A 20,815-nucleotide genomic window follows, 5' to 3' on the forward strand; every position below is an offset into this window, starting at 1 on the left:
AAATGCTGGTGGAATTGCTTTTTTTGACACCCAGCTTAGCCACTGTGTATTTGTTAATATTCCTTTCATATATGCACGCTTTTAGTCACTGTTATTTTTGTTTTGTGTGAGCATGGCGGACACAGAGCGCTTGTCCGTTATTGTATATATAAGATATGGCTAATATTTACCTTGTGGAACGTGTAATGACTAAAATTATGATGAATTTTAAAATGAGCCCCCAGAGATTTCTTATTGCAGGAATATTTGATGAACATTTTTTTCTGGTTCTTCAGTGAGAAAGCTATTTAGACTTTCTTGAAAGAAGAAATATCACCATTATTCCCCTTTAATTTTAGGAGCGCTGCAATACACCGTTACACTACTGGTGTTGGCACCTACATTCTGTGCCCGAGGCTCTTTGGTGTTAGAGAAGGGGTTACAAACGATTGCGCGGCCCTTGCTGCTATGACACAGATTGTGCTGTTGCACATACAGGGCCAGAACATTCCCAAGGGGCATGCCCTCATTTACAAAGGGACATAGCCCTATGTAAATGAGGGAAATACTTTGGCTTTGCACCCACGCTGTATTATGTACACAGTTGCATAGGCAAATAGGTTGTCAGATAGCACCACAAGGTGGTGGCCCACACCCAGTGTGCCCCTCAACTGCTTCTTCTGAAAGAGGGTCCCCTGGAGCTCCCTCCTCCGACATCTCCCTGCAGTTGGGTTCAGCCCCTCACTGCATCCACGTAATGGGATCTAAGCAGACTGCATGCTGCTTGAGGTATAAAAGGAATAGCAGCTTCTTCAAAGAGATACTCTGCCTTTCACTAATGTGGTGCCCCGCGACAGGCATAAGTTTAGGTCCGCCTTGCAGGCAGCGCATTGTATGTAATAGGGTGTACGGTCCCAGTTTGTGCATGGCACACCCAGTTAAAGGTGGACCGTGCCCCTTTTACATATGTGTCCATGGATGCCTCCAGTAGTGTTTTTATGAGTGTGTGTCGGTTTATACAAGCTCCTTCCTGGGCTGAGGTCTGCTTTAAATTCCATTCAAGAGCTTGGACAGATACATGGAGTATTTGATGGTAGAGACAATTGTTTACAGTAGCAGCTCGGAGCATTGTTTTTGGAGCTTATGCTTGATGCGATATTCCTTCTGTTGCTGTGTAGTTGACATGTAGCTGTATCCTGCCACCGGATTTAGAAGTTTATGTTGAAGACAGAACTGCCTTGTTGTATTTATTTTAAATATTTGTTCAATGGGTTTGGGGTTTTGCTTCAGAGGAGGCATTGTGTTCTGGTGTGGATCCATTGAGGGTTCATCTCATGAGCATAGAGCTGCAGTAGTATGTAGGCATCTATTTCTTTCCCACCAATTAACCATCTACTTAGTCGCTTCTGCATCATACAACCACGAATCATGTGACTATGTACTTTATATAGCAGAAAACCTTGTAGGCAGTCAACTTAGCAGCACTTTCTGATCTTTATAAGGGTAAATATGAATCTTATATTTGTGTCTTACCAGTTCCGATGACTCTGATGTTGAGCTGCTTCCAGCCCCTCATGCTGACAGATCATCTTCTAACCCTGAAGACGGAGTATTTGATTCCATTAATCAAGGTTGGTACCAAATGAATGCTATTTGATGATTATATAGGTGAATAAGAAGACTTGTTTAGCACAGCACTTCAGAGTTACTTGGATTCAGGCACTTATTTAATCTGAAGCAGGTCTTGCACAAATTACTATGAATGTAAAGATTGAATGCTCAGTTTCTGTTGATGATGTCTTTTAGGAATGATTAGACACGTCCAATACCGCTGCAAAAAACAGTTATATCTTGTGATCAAGAGGGGACCACAGTGTAGCCATCGAGGACCATGGACTGTCCTTGGGTATACAGTCAAAGACAAGCAGAGCTCTATTGTCTCATTCTAGAGAGACATTGTTACGTCAACAGTCAAATGCCATGACTCTGGCGTAGATGTCAAACTCTGGCGAGATTGGTGCTGCAACACCCTGAATTTTCTGCCATGATCGAAGCATAAGCAAATTGAGACATATAGGAAGGTAATGCTGCAGGTATTCCAAATGGTCTGGGCTCATCTTGCTTGCCTTTGAGTCACAAAGGCCAATTAAGCCCTCTAGTAGGACATCTGCCTGTGGGATTTTCCCAACAACCAACTAAGCATGTTCTGCCTCAGCCTTGTCCCCAGGCACTGCCAGGCCCCCTTGCTGCACTTATGCGGTAGAGGCCGCAGATAGTACTCATTACACTGCCGGTTCTTGCCTCGACCCATATTCGGGTGTCTGATCTGGAACCAGCTTCAGCCTGATGTCTTGCTATGAAATAACTAAAGTGCAACTTTTGAAGATTGCCTCGACACCAGTTCTATGAGAGGTTGGATGCCATTTTTTGTGTTAACTCAGATCTAGTTCAGGGCTTGAACAGATACACCACAACAAAAGATGAGTATGAGGAGGTGGACCATTTACTCCAGGTCATTTTACAAAGGCTGGCCTCTAGCTCAATCTCTAGAATGCTATTGGTTTAGACACTTCACCTAAAATCGATTTGGATTTGCAATTTATTTCCTGCTTCCTCCCCCCCACCTGTCTTACACCCAATAAGGAGAGTGTTTCCTTTGCAGTGGGCCATAGTAGAAACCAAGGTGAACCTGCTCATCAATATTTGACAACCTGGACCATCAATTACTGAACGCTTATTACCATTCAGCGAGGCCTAGACTGAGACTCTGTCATTCCTGTTCCAACCCATGTTCAGCACCTCCTGTGACCACTCAATTGCTAGTATCCATAGGCCTCCTTATGAGGACCCACCCTAACTGATGCAACATCTGCCTCAGGAAGGTTTAGTCATGAATGCTTCAGCCAGCAAGGCAAACCCTAATATTGTATCTTCTGCTCCTCCTGATAGAGAATCTGAGAAAACTGACACTTGGCAAAATAGTTTTTTCACCTGCCAGTCTGGCCCTACGTTCAGTGAATGCAGTTTGCCTTTTGGACCATTATACACGCTCACTTTTGGCCTTGGAACAATATATTGCCCACTGTTCCTGAAGACTTTCAAGCCACAATTGGTCACACCATACATAACACCCTGGATTTGGACAGAAACACTCTTGCGGTCAGTTCGAATATGCCACAGGCACTAGCTTTGTTGTTAGACAAAATACTCAGATGCACGCTATCAGGTTATCTGAAAGAAACAGGTTAGTATTAGATTCCTTACCTTAGAATATCCCCAGGCGTTCGACTGGAATAGGAAACTGTTGCGTAGCAATACCCCTGCGTGTCGGTAGGCGTCGTCTGCGGCTCCGCGTCCGTCGTCAGCGCCAGAATGACGTCGCCTGAGTACTTAGACGCCGCCCTCGCGCGCTGACGTCCGTTCTTCTCTACCCCTTAGTCAATTTTTTACTAAACTTTTTTGATCTGTGTTTTCTCGAGTCGTTCGACTCCTACGGTGCCGGTAGGGATGCCCAGGTTCAAATCCTGCGTCGATTGCAGCCGACTGATGTCGGTTACAGACCCCCATCGCCGGTGTCTTCATTGTCTGGGCCCCGACCACGACGACCGAGCCTGCTCCGATTGCCGGGCTCTGACGTCCAAGGCTAGACTGGAGCGTTCCCGCAAGCGACTTGAGCTCCGGCAGTCAGCCCGTGCTGTTCAAGGTCCCAGTCCAGGAGGAGGTCGAGGGAACGGTCGCGAGGTCGAAGTAGTCGTAACTCCGAGAGTCGGCATCGGTCTTCGGGCTCAAGATCCTCAGGTAAGAGGCATGAGAGGTCGGGGAGGCATCATTGCTCTTCCGACCCCCCCCCCCCCCCCCCGACACTCGTGCGACGCGGCCGGGGCTTTGGGTGACTCCGCCCACGCGGCTTTGCCGGAGTCGCGGCTTGCCCCATAACTCCCAGTCCCTGGGCATGACGCGACGCCAAAGGAGATACAGTGCTACCTCATGGCCATGAGGTTGCTCCCTCCTCCGTCTGGTTCCGCAGAGCCTTCGGGCACAGCATCCCCAACTGGGGGGCCTAGCGGGTCGGGTGCTTCGGTCCCGGCGCCGCAGTCCCCCGCTGCATCCGGTTCCGGATCCGGGTCGTCGCCAGTCGACCTCACAACCTCGCCGTTCGACCTCACCGGCCCCTAGGGTGTCACCCCCGGCGCCACCTCCGAGCGACGCCGTCCCCGATCCTACCCTCGATTCGGTTCCGGCGCCACTCTCGACGTCGCTTGGAGATATTTACTTCAATGAACCGGCCCGACCTTTGAACCTGATTTTCAGGAGATGGGTGGCGAAGAGGATTGGGAGGGGTCTGTGGACCCTCTGGCACAGGAGTGCCAGTCTCAACAGGACTGGACATGTGAGCTTCGGGATGCCAGTGGGCTGGACACTTCGCCAGACACTGCCTTTGTCTCCCCTCCAACCGTGGCTACGGAGGAGGGGGCTACCTACAGTGTAGTATTGATGCGGGCGGCCAAGGCATTGCTCCCGTCACGGCCGTGAGGACTAACCTCCTCACTGAGGTCCTTAAACCGCAGGCAAGCTCGGCTGAGCCTCTGTTGCCGTTAAATGGGGCCTTGTGTGATCTCCTTTTGGGCATTTGGTCCAAGCCCGCTACAGGTCCTCCTGTGGATAGGAACGTGGCCAGGCGCTACCGCCCGGCTCCCGGCGACCCTTCCTTCCTGTCCACCCACTCCCCCCGAGAGCCGGGTTATCCAGGCCTCTACTTCCCAGACCGCATTCCCGACAGCTCCGCCCGATCGGGAATCCAAGAGGTACGAGCAATTCGGTAAGAAGGTGTGTTCTTCCCGGAGTTTAGGACTGCGGTCAGTCAACACTGCATGCCTCTTGGGCCGCTAGACCCACGCTCTGTGGGACACGGTCGCGGACGTGCTACCACAATGTCCGGAGGGGGTTCGGACTAAATTTGCCCAAGCCCTTGCGGAGGGGCGAGATGCGGAACAGTATTCCATCCGGTGTGGGCTGGATACCACTGACTCACTGGGCAGAGCGATGGCAACAACGGTGGCGGTTCGACTCCACGCCTGGTTGAGGACTGCCAACTTTTCGGCTGATGTCCAGGCCACCCTTCTGGACATGCAGTTTGATGGCCGTCACCTCTTTGGCGACAAGGCAGACAATGCGCTTGAGCGTTTTAAGGACTCCAGGGCTACGGCCAAGTCCTTGGGCCTCTCGGCCCCACACAAGCAAACCAGTGCCTTTCGCTCCTTTCGTGGCCAAGGAAGGGGCGCTCCCCCCACGTGCTGCCAGCCATGCACCGCGGCGGCGGTCGGGGACAACGGCGAGGCCAGTCCATACCTTCCCCTGCAGCATCCACCTCAAAACCCTCCTAGTCCGTGCTTTTAGGCCCATGTGACGCCAGTGGGGGGCATGGTTCACCATCACCACTTACACTGGCGCACTGTCACGTCGGACATGTGGGTGCTGCAAATCGTCCGAAGGGGCTACTCCCTCCCTTTCGAGGCGACCCCTCCAGCCATGCCACCGCAATACCACAGCGTGTCGGGGGATCACTTGAAATTTCTGCAAGAGGAAGTTACTGCCCTCTTGGCCAAGGGGGCCATCGAGCGCGTTCCTGGGCCGGAAGTAGGGTGTGGTTGTTACTCCCACTACTTTCTGGTACCCAAGAAGGGCAAAGGGGGCCTGCGCCCTATCTTGGACCTATGGAACGTCAATGGGTTCCTCCGGAAGGAGTAGTTCAAAATGCTGACATTGGCTCAGGTCTTGGCTGCCCTGGACCCAGGAGACTGGATGGTAGCGTTGGACTTGCAGGATGCTCATTTCCACATCCCCGTCCTGCCGGCCGACCGGCGCTACCTGCGGTTCACGTTTGGCCACGAGTACTTTCAGTTTACCGTGCTCCCCTTCGGCCTTACCAGCGCCCCACGGGTGTTCACGAAAGTGATGGCGGTGGTCGCAGCTCATCTGCGCAGGTTAGGGGATTTCAGTCTTCCCCTACCTCAACGACTGGTTGGAGGTGGCTGACGACTATCTGGGGCGAGCCCACCTTCAACAGACAACGGCGGACCTCCTGCACTAGCTGGGGTTTTCTATCAATGTGCCGAAGTCACACCTGTGCCCCTCTCAGAAGCTCCTCTTCATCGGAGCGGTCCTCTCTTCTCGGCGCAGTTTCGGGTTTATCCTCCCGAACAGTGGGTCCGGGATATTCAGGCTCTGATCCCAATCTTTCAGCCTTTATCCCGGGTCTCGGTCAGGTTGACACTGCGGCTTCTGGGATTGATGGCCTCCTGCATCCTCTGGTGCATCAGCCCGGTGGCGTAGGCGGGCTCTGCAGTGGGACCTGAACTTTCAGTGGGCCCAGCATCAGGGCAACCTGTCCGACCATGTCCTGATCTCGGAGGGCACTGCGAGACAGCTGCAGTGGTGGCTCACGGACCGCGATTGGGTCAGCGGCAGATCCCTCTCCCATCCCCAACCGGAGCACGTAGTTGTGACGGACGCGTCCCTCCAGGGCTGGGGAGGCCACATGGGAGAGGCGGACATCAGAGGCCTCCAGTCCCGGCTCCATATCAACCTTCTGGAGCTGTGGGCGAGTAGTCTGGCACTGAAGGCATTCCTCCCCTCTGTCCGGGGGAGTGTAGTGCAGGTGTTCACGGACAACACCACCGCCACATGGTACTGCAACAAACAGGGCTGGGTGGGGTCGTGGACCCTCTGCCAGGAGGCTCTGCGCCTCTGGCAGTGGCTGGAACATCAGGCCGTGACCCTGGTGGTTCAACACCTGGCAGGTTCTCTGAACGCCAGGGCGGACGAGTTCAGCCGAAGGTGCATGATGGATCACGAATGGCGTCTGAACTCGGACATGGCGCAAGGCCTCTTTCTGCAGTGAGGAGAGCCTTGGTTAGATCTATTCGCCACCGAAGAGAACGCGCAATGTCATCAGTTCTGAGCATTGGAATTTCCAAGGCGGCACTCACTCGGGGACGCTTTTTGTTGCGAGTGGAGTTGCGGTCTGTTGTACGCCTTTCCGCCTATACCACTTCTGCCCAGAGTGCTGAAGAAAATCAAGCGCGACCGGGCCCAAGTCGTCCTTATGGCTCTGGACTAGGCGCGAAGGTACTGGTATCCTGAGCTTCTCAGTATGTCAGTCGATCCTCTGATTCGTCTGCCTCTTCAGGAGGACCTTCTGTCGCAGCAGCAGGGGACGGTCCTCCACCCGAACCTGTCCAGTCTCCACCTCCATGCTTGGAGATCGAGCGGCGACAGTTGAGGCCATTTGACTTGCCTCCTGAAGTCTGTACTGTGATTCTGGCAGCCAGGCGTTCCTCCACAAAATCAGTATACGCCTGCAGGTGAAACAGATTTGTGGCATGGTGCACAGCGAAGGCTGCGGATCCTCTCAATGCCCCTCTTTCTGAGGTTCTCCTCTTCCTTTTTTCTCTTGCCCAGCAGGGCTCTGCTCTGGGCACTATCAAGGGCTACCTTTCTGCCCTTTCCGCCTTCTTAAGGCTACCTGATCAGCCATCTTTGTTCAAGTCCCCCATTGTAAATAGGTTTTTGAAGGGCATTACTCATATATTTCCTCCTGTTCCTTTCGTGATGCCTCAGTGGGACTTGAACCTTGTACTAACTTATCTGATGTGCGCTCCCTTCGAGCCACTTCACAACTGTCCTCTCCGTCTTCTTACCCTTAAGACTGCTTTCCTAGTTCCATCACTTCTGCCAGGAGAGTGAGTGATCTCCAGGCTCTTTCTTCCAAACCTCCTTTCCTCTCTGTCCATCCGGACAAGGTTGTGTTGCGGACAAGACCCTCTTTCCTGCCCAAGGTAGTCACAGCCTTCCATATCGGGCAGTCCATCACCTTGCCCACCTTCTTTCCGCATCCCTCCAAAGAGGAAGAGCGGCTCCACCGTCCGGACCCAAAACGTGCGCTTTCCTTCTATCTGGATCGCACCCGCCAGTTCCGGGTGGATGACCAACTCTTTGTTGGTTACGTGGGAGCTAAGAAGGGATGGGCGGTGCAGAAACGGACCATCTCTCGGTGGGTCGTTTTGTGCATCAAGGCATGCTACTCATTGGCTAAAAAGGAACCTCCTGTTGGGCTGAGGGACCATTCCACTCTACTACTGCCATGGGCCGGGGAGTCCCCTTGCAGGACATCTGTCAGGCGCACTGCACACGTTCGCAAGACACAACTGCCTGGACAGCCACGTCCGGAGGGATTGCTTCTTTGGCCGTTCCGTCCTCCAGGACTTTCTGGTGTGATTATTGGTTCGCAGACCCACCACCGGGGTTGGTATTGCTGGGGTATCTATTCTAAGGTAAGGAATCTAATACTAACCTGTTTCTTTCAGATGAACAAGTTACTTACCTTCGGTAACGATATATCTGTAAGAAACAGTAGTTAGTATTAGATTCCTTACCGACCCACCCATCCTCCCGTTCTGCAAACCGATATCTAGGGTTAAGGTCATCCCCTTTCAGGGCCCTAGTTTCATGGCACCAGTGTTGGTTCTATCATGGCTCTGCGTATCTGGCGCAGAAAAGCTGTGAATAAGAACTGACGTCAGCGCGCGAGGGCGTTGTCTAAGTACTCCAGCGACGTCATTCCGGCGCTAACGACGCCGACAACAAACACGGAGCCGCGGACAACGCCTACCGACACGCAGGGGTATTGCTATGCAAAAGTTTCCGGATCCAGTCTGACGCCTGGGGAAATTCGAAGGTAAGGAATCTAATACTAACTACTGTTTCTCACAGATATATTGTTACCAAAAATAAGTTACTTGTTCTTCTGGAGACATCCAGGTGTCCTTGATGGTTATGCCTTTTGATTGAGCTAGGCTCTTCGTGGTAAAAGCTCTTTAAAGCTAGCAGGGCTGCCATTCACTCACTAGGATTATTCTCTCCAGATGCTTATTCCACCAGCAGAACAGAAAATTCCAGAGTTGCTCGAAGGGCCTTGTCTACAGACAGTTACAGCCCTCACAGGCCATAAAGCCTATTCATGGCTTTAGAGATAGAGGTGGTGAAGGTGGTAGGGGGCAACCGGCAGATGCAACCTATTCTGCAACAGGGGCCGCTGCTTCCAAACCACTTTAGTTCCCTCTCCAAAAGTTCTATTGCACCAGTAGTGGGCAGAATCCAATTCTGCTTGCCCAGGTCTTGTGCAATTATTTCTGGTCAATGGGTACTTAAAATTGTTCCATTTCATTACACCCTTCACTTTTCACCCAGTCCGCCACCATGTTTTATTTGTTTATGGTAAGACATTGACAAAGCATGGCCCCATCCTAGCCAGATAAGTTCAGACACTTGTGTCCTATCGAATTGGTGCATGAGGTGGACAGGGGAACGTTACTACTCAGCGTATTTTTAGGTCTGCAAAAAGGACTGTGGTTTGAGGCAATATTTGATCTCCTGCTTTTCCTAGGAAAGACAAGCTAGCATTGACCCAGATCCTGGCTGCCAGGGATCACAGAGTCTGGATGGTGCCTTTGAACTTGTAGGATGCATACATTCATGTACCAACCCTGCAGTCACACAGGTGTTTCCTCTGGTTTGTCATAGGGTCAGACTCCACCAGTTCATCAACCTGCTCTTCGGCCTTACCTCAGCCCTGCCCAGTTGTTCCAAAAAAGTGATGTCCGTGGTCGCAGCTCATCTTCACAAGTTGAGAATTGATGTATTCCTATACCTTGATGCCTAGCTGCTAATGGTAGGCTCGCCTCATTCATTCTCAGACGACTAGAAAACAGTTTGTTGCTGTCCGCAATGATATTCTCCATCAATGAGCTGAAATCCCATTGTCAATGGGTGCAGAGAATTTCCTTTATAGTGGCTGCCCAATCCTGACCATGGGCGCTTTGGAGGCTGTACTGCCACCACAAGTCCAAGACATTCAGACTGTGATCTTCGTTACAGGCTCATGTTCTGGTTCCATTTTGGTGGTTCTGAGGCTTCTTGGTCTCCAGGCCTTGTGAATATTGCTTCTGTCTCATGCTGATTGGCGCATGCAGGCTTTACCTTCTGCTTCAATGGGCCCAGCATTGGAGATGCTTTTCAGACAACATCAGCATATCAGAAGTAGCAGCCCAAGAGCTTCAGTGGTGGATGAAGAATGGCAACATGAAATGCCTGCATCCTCTGTCTATAAAATCCAAATCTGCAGTGGTGGCTAGGCTGATATGCGATACCCCTGATGGTCCAATGTGCTGGATCTGAGCATCTGCAGTTCCAACGAGGCAGCCAAAGTGAAAGATCACCTGTTCCAACAGGAGGGCAAAGTCCTGCACCTGAATGTCCAGAAGTTGCAACGCCTTGTGAAACTAGAGGTGGTGGATGTGATGTTGGCAGCTCATCACCCCATCCCGTGAAGTCCATCTACAATGGCTGATGGTCTAAATTTGTCATTTGATTAATGAGCAGATATATTGGTCCTCTTCAAGCCAAACTATCTGATGTTCATTTGTTTCTTTTGTTTATGGTCTTGTAAGGCTCTGCAGTGGGCACAGTTAAGGCTTACTTATCATCCAGTTTGCCAGATCATCCATCTATATTGAAATCATAGTTTGTGATGTACTCACACAATGGGTTTTATAACATTTTGCTCCTGGTCTGTTTTCTATGCCACAGTGTAGTGGAACCAGGATGTGGTCCTTAATTCTTTGACATGTATACAGTATTTGAGCCTGTGCAATATTTACACTTTGAGAATGTTGACCTTCAAGATAGATTTTCTCACTGCTATCACTTCCACTTGTGTAACCTTTTCTTGTAGAGCACTCTAGTATGCTCCCTGCTTCAAGCCCATCGTACACTACTTTCTGTTTTTGCCACTTCCTTCTGAGGAGTAGGTGAGTCGACACTTGTTGGATCCTAGGTGGGGGCCTTGGTTTCTACATAAACCAGACAAAAAAACATCGAGGTGAATAATCATTGGTATTAAGCAGTGCCATTACCAAAACCAACAAATTATTTTGTGGGCCTTAATCCCGATTCCACCATGCTATCCGAGCTAATGATAACCGAGATCAGACATGGAGCTGGCAGATGCTTTAAAGCAGCTAAGCGGAGAAAGTAGTGGAGTTAATTATTTGTCTGATACTACCACTACTCTAGGACTATTTCATGACTCGTGTTATTACTACTGGCTTTACCACGATAGGTCCTCTTACTTCATTGTCCACTACAAGTGAAACTGGCATTACGTTTTTTTAGTGCTATTAGAACTATGCCTACAAATATTTAGTATCACTAATGGTCCTACTGCTAGTATTGCCCCTAAATGTGATATTACTACTGCAAGCATTTACCAGTACTGCTACTGATGCCACTTCTAGCACTAACACCATACTGGCACTGCTATGGCTCCAACTGTTGAATCGGGGAGTTGTATTACTGCCTTTCATGAGCACGGCCAGACCACAGCAGTACAAGTAGCATTACTGCTGACAATAGGTGTGCCTGTGATCTTAGTCCTATGGGTAGTAGTTCTAACTGTCTGATGCAGTGATGGTATTGTTGTTTTAATCTTAATATAATATTACAACAAGCACTACGAGGCCACTGACCATACAAGTACTACTATTCCCACCACTGGCATTAAGGTTAAAGACATTGGGAACTCCTACCATGATATAGGTACAATTATTATAGTCACTTAGAGTAGTAATACTGCAGCTAATACCACTTGTATTGCCAGTGGTCTGGCAGAGCTCGTTTTAATATTATATTAATATGAAAACCCCAATACTTTTACCACCATTGACATCAGAGGTTAAGAACTTTTACCCATAATACTAATACTACAGGTACAACTATTACTGTGAGTAGCAGCAGTAATACTGCAGCTAATGTTACGTCCGCCAGTGGTGTGGAAGTGCTTGTGAGCGGCAATAATACCAGGATTAGCAGTAGTAAGAATATCTGTAGTGTTATTAGTACAGGACATGCATTAATAGAATAGAACTAGTACCAACAGCTGGTGTAACACTAGTAGAAGTACTCAGAGGCAGTGGCGCAAGCATCAGCACTACCGACACTACGAGTGCAATACTAGTTTACGTAGCAGTGACAAAGGCAGTAAATCCTGAAATGTAGAAAGCTCCGATGCTGCCGAGACGTTCACTTCAAGCGGCCATGATTGAGTTACTTATTGCAAAAATATGTGAAATTAGCAGTGGTACTCAGAAGAATTCTTAAACCACTGGCTCCTCTTTCTTGTCATGGAGTCATTAAATCCGCTGATGTTATAATGGGAGTATCTTGAGGGAAGTAATTGGACAGGAAGGCTTTCACAATTGTAAGCTTTGGATTGTATTACTTTATCAACCAGAGGGATTGCCCATCTATTGTACTCGCACTCCATAAATATACATTAAAAACCTGCTCCTCTATTTGATTGGCAGTGGTTGGGCTTCTTTAAGCACACAACTTGATGCCTTTTGACCATATCCTCTCAATGTGTTTCTCCAGATTCTGCTCAGCTTGCATCCTTGGAACAGTCTTGCATGAGAACCGACCAATTCCTCGCCACATCGCCCTGGTTCCATGGCCCTATTTCCCGATTTCGAGCTGCTCAGCTGGTTCAGTCCCAAGGGTTTGAAGGCCATGGTGTGTTTCTGGTGCGACAGAGTGAAACGCGGCGAGGGGAGTACGTCCTCACGTTCAATTTCCAATCAAGAGCAAAGGTACATACACTTGTCTAAGTTTGTGCATTATTGTTTGTTTTTTAAATCCGCTGCACTAGGTGCGTTTATGTAATTGTTCTAATTTTTATTTATTTTTTGCTTTAAAAAAAATACAGGCTTACATTGCAAACAAGCTATTAAGAGGAAGGGACCGTAGTTCTCTAGGAGGAAGTGTTAACCTGTTTCAACTAACAAGGTGCTTGCGAGCAGCCTACTCTTAGACTGTCCAATCCATGATTTTAAAAACCTTGAGCATTGGCTGGTTTGGGTGTGGGAAGGGATTAATTTTCAAGTTGGAACAAATCAGGATAATTAAAAACATTACCTTCAAAAAGCACCTAATGCTGTGTTCCCCACCTGGTATTACTGAACTCGAGTAACTAGCATCCGTCATAGTTGGAGTCCGTTTATTGTAAGCGCCAAGTGGTCACTCGTGATCGTGGTGATTCGTAAAATCCGCATGACATAAGTTAGTATAAACAATGGGATTCAATTCCCAAATTATTGTTGCTTACCCAGTTATGAACAAGACATTGTAGCACATCAATCAAGTGTCTTGTAAAGCGTAACTACCCACCGATATTGCCTGAAGAAGTGTTGGTTAGGCTGCAAAAACATAACACATGAATGAGGTCAACTGTATCAGGTTGTGTTCCTTCTAGTAGGGCATAGAAAATGATCTTGTAAAACATTTTGAATTTTTTTAGGGAGAATGATTGTACATTTTGTATGTTTCTGTTTAATCAACGATTTGTATTTAGAAAGAAGCATTCATGGTGGAGCAAATTGTGTATATGCGAACAACTCCAAATAGGGAAACAATGATGATGAAGACTATTTGTTTACATTTGGTTTAAAACAACAAATAAACTTTGATTACGGTTGATGTTTTAATTATTGAGCGAAGTACGAATACCGTACCTGAATTACATTGCTAAACTAGATTATTTTCTTTCATTGTTTTTGTTTTCTATTAGGCTAATGGGTTTCTGAGGGTGGGGTTGGGGAAGAGCAGCAACGGGGCACAGAAGGATGGTGCGAGGATAAAGCAACATCAAGGGCAGTGGTGGGGAGGAGAAGCAACAGGTGACGGAGAAGGAGAACACTGGTGGTGGCAAGTGACAGAGGGCGGGGTTGAAACACAGATGTTGAAAGTGAGGAAGAGAAGCTAAGGGCAAGAGCAGTGTGAAGCAGGCAGGGCGAGAAAGCAACAGGGTTAGGACACAAGAGCGAGCGCAACATGTGGGAGTGGGGAGAAGCACACAGGGACTAGAGCATTGCATAGTGCTGGACGATAGAAGGCACATGAGGGAAGACCGGTAATGACCTTACATATCAAACAATAGGCCATTAGTGGTTGCCTTCACTGAACTCCATCTTAATTACAATAGCACTCTGAATAGGATGTCTCTTTTAAACTTCTCCCATATGCTAGGTGTTGGAGATTATGTTCTGCTTAGTTGCACATGGATCTTATTACTTTTTAATTTCAATCTGCACTTGCACGGTGATTGTTATCCTTTCAAAAGGTTGTAAGACTCAGGTCGTAGTTCTTGTTTTTTTTTCAATGTTATACTTGTAAGGTTAGTCTAGATAACGCATATAAGAGACCCTGTATTGAGTAAGACTATTTGTTCAAGGATGGTCCTTTTAGGTTCATTACTCTCTACTCTCAGACAATTGGCTAACGCGACTAGTAATTCGATTTTTATATAAAGTTTTAACCATGCAGCCATGTATAATTTTAAGTATAACTATTTATTGTTGTTTTGTTATGTATTGTATTCTGCTTTTGAGATCCTGGAGATCAAATAAAGCTTGCTCCCTAAACTCTATGCAAGGGACAAACACAAGATTGACAAGCTGGGACACGATTAAGAAGGAAGCAAATGAGTGTCAGTAAAGGCAACCATTGTTAACAATGGGCAGGCTCCAAATCCGTTATGTTATTTTAAGCGCACAATATGTCTTTTGCAATCAGCCAGCATGCCTGTCTAGTCGACTCGACCTAAAAATGCACCAACCAAAATGAACAAATACAGGTGCTACTGTTAACTCCCACATCATTTTTATTGTAAGGGCAACCATCCTGTTGAGATGAGCAGTAGAACTGAGAATCTGTGCTGGCTCAGATGTTAACCGTTTTCTCCATTTAATGTTTTGAGACCTTTATAATCCAATATTAAGCAAAGTCATAACAAGATAACTACATATGAAACACTTAAGGGGACCATCTTGTGTAAAAAAAAAAGAATAAATTAAAAAAAAATTTTTATCCAGGCCTGCATCTCTAATAGGCATTCTAGAATGGTGCTCTGTCTTATATTATGTAAACTGGGGATTGAGATCTATTGTGACAGATTTTCTGGATGTTCCGTTTAATAAAAAGAAGTATAAAAAACAAATTTCACTTAAAGTTGCATGAGAAATTGTATGCCAAAATACGAATGTAAATTAAACGTTGCACAGAGTGAATTGTTCTAATTAAAATAAACCATTGTTCTTTTTTAAGATTGACCATCATAAAAGCATTTATTTCTATTGTATGTAAATTTTCAGAACTGGGCCTTGTGAGTCTTATACTAAGCTAACCGCTTGCATGTTCGATCCTTGCAGCATCTGCGACTTTCTCTGACTGAGTGTGGTTTCTGCCGAGTTCAACATCTCTGGTTCCAATCCATTGAGGATATGATCCACCACTTTCACCAGCACTCCATTCCGCTTGAATGCGGTACATCGTGTAACGTGAGGCTAACCAGTTATGTAGTAGCAGTTGCTCCTTCCCAAGGTAGGAACAAGAAATACAAAGTAACCCTGGTTTCATTTTAGTATGTGAGTGGGCTTCATAGCTGTCCTGTTCATCTTCTTCAGAGGAGAAGTAATGAGTTGAGGTTACAGCATATTTTATTTACTATGTCTCTTTATTACTTTGTATGACTCCTCTTTATTGCTACCATTGATCATACTCATTCTGCATCAGTTTATTTAGCAGAAAGTTGAGTATGCCATACAGAAGTGTCAAAACTAATCGCCCTTAAAGGGAACAAGTGATCCTCCAAACTTTCTGAATCCACTTCCACCCCATTCACTATATCATCTCAACCACCACTGGCTCCCTTTGCAGCGGCAGCCTCCCAAGCCCATTTCATCTCTCTCACTCTTACCCACACCAATCAAAACCCTGTCTTTCCCCACTTGACTTTCCTATCCCCTCACCACACTGTCTACCCTCACCCCATGCATCTTCTCTCTGAAACTAACACTTCTGACCACCCGCCCCACGTTTTCCGTCCGTAATCCATCAACATCAGCAATGCTCATCGTCAACTTAGTTGTTTTCCAACTTGTTCATCAGCTTCAGAGATCAGCCAACTCAATGGCTTTGAATATTAGAGAATACATTTTGAAGGTAATGTACCTCAATCACAACTATGGTAATATGAGTAGATTTTTTATACTGGTCATAAAGCATTGGTGAGAGTGTAGGAAAGTTTAACTGGAACTAGGTAAATATTTTTGAAGACTTACTACAAGGGCACTCCTGCCATCTATATTTTAGCCATGTCTGGTGGCACTGTAGGGGCCTGTGTTTGAACGCATGGTCACAGGTTTTTACCACTGACTGGAAGCGCAGCTGACCCTTGGGCGTAGGTGGATAACGCCTCCCTTGGGCGGCAGAAACTGGCAGGGGAAGAGCAGGTCGCGCCGAAAGAAAGGGTCCACGGATGACCAGCGAGTTTGGGTTCAAAGGACACAAGGCAGGATGGGCGTGGCCATAAACCCGGCCATAAAGGCGGAGGGGGCAAGCAGACCCCAGCTATGCCGCCATAAGAAAATTGATTCCCCTGCCAGCGACACTGCCAGCACATTAGGAAAAACAGCCTAGCTGGAGAGTAAAGAGGTGCTGAAGAGAAATTAGTCTTTCAAACAAGACAGGAGTATAACCCATAGACCAAGTCAGGACTGGGTAGATAAGGTGCAATTAGAAAACAATGTCCTGAAAGGTAAAAGTCAATAGACAATTAATCATAGTATGCACATAGCATTACTTGGGTGGACAAGGAGATAACTCATAGTTTTTGTCAAAAGGTACTTATTCAGCTTTATGTGGAAACATTAATTTCAAGGTCGGATACAGTTAGAAAAACAGCACTGCAATGTAATGACAACTACATGGGACTTGGTGCAACAAAAGTGAATAAATAGTGCAGGTGGCGACGCAAGTGAAGGGAAACAGCGTAGTCGGCGCACTGTGCAAGTGGTGCAAGCTATTTACATTGGGTGGCTAGAACGGCGCATGTGACATTGTGATATCACAGTGGTCACAGTTAATTTTGGTTCAGGTCTAAAGCCACTAAGGAAGAGTGCGCCTATTAGTCAGGCTGTTGGGTGGACGGCGTTTCGATCCAGAGAAATTAGGATCATCATCAGGACTGGTTGTCTGAATTAGGAAGTGCTTTGAAGGATCCCAGAGATTATGAGTCCTAAAGATTTAGTAGAATGGGTTGGTTAGAGGTAATTTGGTATAAGGCAGCTTGGTGAGTCACCGGTAAGTTGGTGTCATCGCTAATGGGCCAGGCGGTAATTAATGTCTTTTGTAGGTGGTCCCTTGCTCGTTGCCGCAGAAACAGTGTTCTTTGGCCCTGTGGATTGGCCTTGCTCCGTTAATTAACTGGTGGCAGGATCTGCATTGCAGCCGGCCGAAAGGGAATAATCACACTCGTCCAGAACCTGACTCCAATGGCACACGGACGGTCGCGCTGATTGATTGAGCGCCGACCGACAGCGTGATTATTCACTTTCGGCCGGCTGCAATGCAGATCCTGCCACCAGTTAATTAACGGAGCAAGGCCAATCCACAGGGCCAAAGAACACTGTTTCTGCGGCAACGAGCAAGGGACCACCTACAAAAGACATGCATTACCGCCTGGCCCATTAGCGATGACACCAACTTACCGGTGACTCACCAAGCTGCCTTATACCAAGTTACCTCTAACCAACCCATTCGACTAAATCTTTAGGACTCCTAATCTCTGGGATCCTTCAAAGCACTTCCTAATTCAGACAACCAGTCCTGATGATGATCCTAATTTCTCTGGATCAAAACGCCGTCGACCCAACAGCCTGACTAATAGGCGCACTCTTCCTTAGTGGCTTTAGACCTGAACCAAAATTAACTGTGCCCACTGTGATATCACAATGTCACATGCGCCGTTCTAGCCACCCACTGTAAATAGCTTGCACTACTTGCACAGTGCGCCGACTACGCTGTTTCCTTTCACTTGCGTCGCCATCTGCACTATTTATTCACTTTTGTTGCACCAAGTCCCATGTGGTTGTCATTACATTCTATGCAGTGCTGTTTTTCTAACTGTATCTGACCTTGAAATTAATGTTTCCACATAAAGCTGAATAAGTACCTTTTGACAAAAACTATGAGTTATCTCCTTCTTGTCCACCCAAGTAATGCTATGTGCATGCTATGATTAATTGTCTATTGACTTTTACCTTTCAGGACATTGTTTTCTAATTGCACCGAAGAGAAATCAGTGGCCGCTAGCGGGGAGGTGAAGAGCGTGATCTGGACTACACCAGCACCTGGGGCAAGGACGTTGGTGCGCCTGGGGACGGGATGGGACGGGACGGAGGTCGGGCCATTGCAGGGGCGTCTTGAGCCTTCTCCGTGGTTCTGGCTGAGCCAGCAGAGCCAGGGTGCGAGTAGTGTGGCCAAGTAATCAGCCTGCTTTATCGTGCACCACAGAGGCGGGAGGCGGTGCCCCCGAAGAAGTTAAACTTTGGCATGTAGAAGAGCGGAGCATGGGTGACTTTTAGGGCTCCCACTAACGTGGACGGGTGAAAGCAGAAGGGGAGGGAAGGAGGGCACATCAGTCGCCTTGGGTTCTGGCGCTTCCTTGTCTGGACCTTGACTTGGATGTCTGAGCTTTTTATTTTAGGAGAAGGGATGCATATATGGTTGGGCCTCTTTGTAGTTGAGGGTGCAGGGCTAGGAGCCGTACACTGGGATGGTGCTCCCAGGTGCTTTGCGGTTTAGTAGAGCAGGCAGTGGTTTGGTTGTATTATTTTTAATTGCATGGGAGGAGATGAGCACTAATGTTGTGGAGAATTCAAATCAATTAATTTTGCTGACTACTTGTACTCGACAATTTGCTGGTCTTAAAATACTTTGGGTTTAACACTTGGTTTGCAGAGATTGGTTTTTCACTCAGGCGGGAGGTCATACTGACAGGGAGAGTCTATCTAGCCTTTTCACAGCTGGAACCAAGGACGTGCGTTAACTGTAAACCCCTCGTACCTGGATTTACACATGCATCGTCTCTAATTTTGAACTCTGAGCTGAATGGTTCCCTTGGCGTCCTCTCATTCAAATGTGCCATTTGGCATTTAAAGATTTTGCATAACCTTCCACCTTTGTTCCGGGTTTAAAACCCGGCAGCGTCCCAAGAGCCATTTTATTCGCTTTTGCATGATTAAAAATTTTTTTTTTACCTACTTGTTAGGGTGTCGTTTCTGGTTCAGATACATCAATCGTCACCTTCCACAACACCCTATTTATTCGTAAGTTGTTGGTAACAAACTTGGCAACAAGTGCGCAAGCTATCCCATTGACCTTTTACCTGTGAAGGAAAAAGGCCACATTAATAAAATACATACAGTAAATTATTACATTTACTCCACCTGTCTTCATCCGCTCTCTCCTCTCTCTGGTCGCCAAACTGGTTCCTGGATTGAAAGGAAGAATAGGCAAAAACAGGTTAGTGGTCCCTCTGGGCCCCCTTGCGTTACAAGTAGGCCTCCTTTGGGGTTGCTTTCTTTGCCCGGACCTTCCTGGGCCCCCTGGTTTACAGGGGACCCCTTTGGGTCCTCGGGTTTCGTTGTCACTATCTCCATCTGATTCGTCCAGTGCTGCGTAGTCGTGCAGGAGGCTGTGGATCATCTTACGACATCCCAGGGTTGATGTCTCCTTTTTCCCTACTACCAGGCGGTTTCTGGAGAACAGAAGAAAATCATTGAAGCAGCACTGGAGCCTCCAGCAGCCCTGGAGTTCGCCTAGTGCATGTGTCCCTGGGAACAGTCCATACATCACCGAGTCAGCAGTGATGCAGGTCGTAGGTATCCAAGCCCTAAGCTCCGTGCCTAGGGCCTTTAGCAGGTCCTGTGCGTACATGCACTCCCAAAAGAGATGGTATGTTGTCTCGTCCACGGTGCAGCCCCTTGGGCAGGACTTGTATCGGTTGAGTCCTCTTGCGTGCATGAAGGCTCTCACAGGGATTCCTCCTTGGATGGCCATCCAGGAGGTGTCTTTGTGCTGGTTTGTCAGGTGCTTGGAGGCGACGTTTCCCCACACTTGGTCTGCTGTGGCTGGAGGGAGGGCGCCGATCGGCTCGCTTATGTCTCTGGCATGTATCTGTCGTTGGACAAGTCGGGGGTCCATGTGGCGGGGCTACTTGCCTCCAGTCTGAACTCCTTTACAAACTTCTCCACTTGTAGTACCATGGGGTCTCCCAGTTGTACGGGACGGTCATCAGCCACTCTGCCCATCCCAGGCCTCTCCACGTTGGCAGCAGTAAGAAGCGTGCCATCAGAAAGCCGGTTTGGCTCTTGTCTTCAGCCATCAGGGTGGTCCTCCCGCATTTGCACACAAAGGTTCCCCTCAGGATGGTGGCGATGTCCGGCACTCCCTTGCCTCCTTTGTCGTGGGTCTTTAACATCACCGCCCTCTTCACTCTGTCCATCTTCGAGCTCCAGATGAAGTAGAAGATCATTCTCGTGATGGCCTTTGCCGTTCTGGTCTGCACCAGCCACACTTGAGCGAGGTACTGGAGCACTGGCAGGGTCTCGTTCCGCAGGACCAAAGACTTCCCTTTGATCGTCAGCTTCCGGAGGCTCCAGAGTCCCAGCTTCTGCCTCGTCTTCGCCAGTCTTTCCTCCCAGGTCTTCTCTGCTGCACCTTCGCCGCCGAACCAGACTCCAAGGATCTTCAGGCAGTCCTGCTTGATGGGGAATGGCAGTGGGTCTCTGGGAGGGACCCAGTGTCCGAAGAGTAGGGTTGCCGACTTGGCGCTGTTGATTTTCGCTCCTGATGCCTTCCCAAACTCGATACAAGTCCTTTC

General features: G+C 48.1%; 1 protein-coding gene across 3 annotated transcripts in view; it reads left to right on the plus strand.

The window, feature by feature from the left end:
* Positions 1–20,815, plus strand: part of SH2B3 (SH2B adaptor protein 3) — a 657,750-nt gene that overhangs the window by 605,894 nt on the left and 31,041 nt on the right. For all 3 annotated transcript variants that reach the window (XM_086943034.1, XM_086943032.1, XM_086943033.1), the window contains 3 exons: positions 1,516–1,610; positions 12,469–12,683; positions 15,300–15,471. In XM_086943034.1, the coding sequence (XP_086799160.1) occupies positions 1,516–1,610; positions 12,469–12,683; positions 15,300–15,471 (482 nt within the window). The remainder of the gene's footprint in view (positions 1–1,515; positions 1,611–12,468; positions 12,684–15,299; positions 15,472–20,815) is intronic.

Source organism: Lissotriton vulgaris, chromosome 11, assembly GCF_964263255.1.
Source record: "Lissotriton vulgaris chromosome 11, aLisVul1.2, whole genome shotgun sequence".
Lineage (NCBI taxonomy): Eukaryota > Metazoa > Chordata > Amphibia > Caudata > Salamandridae > Lissotriton > Lissotriton vulgaris.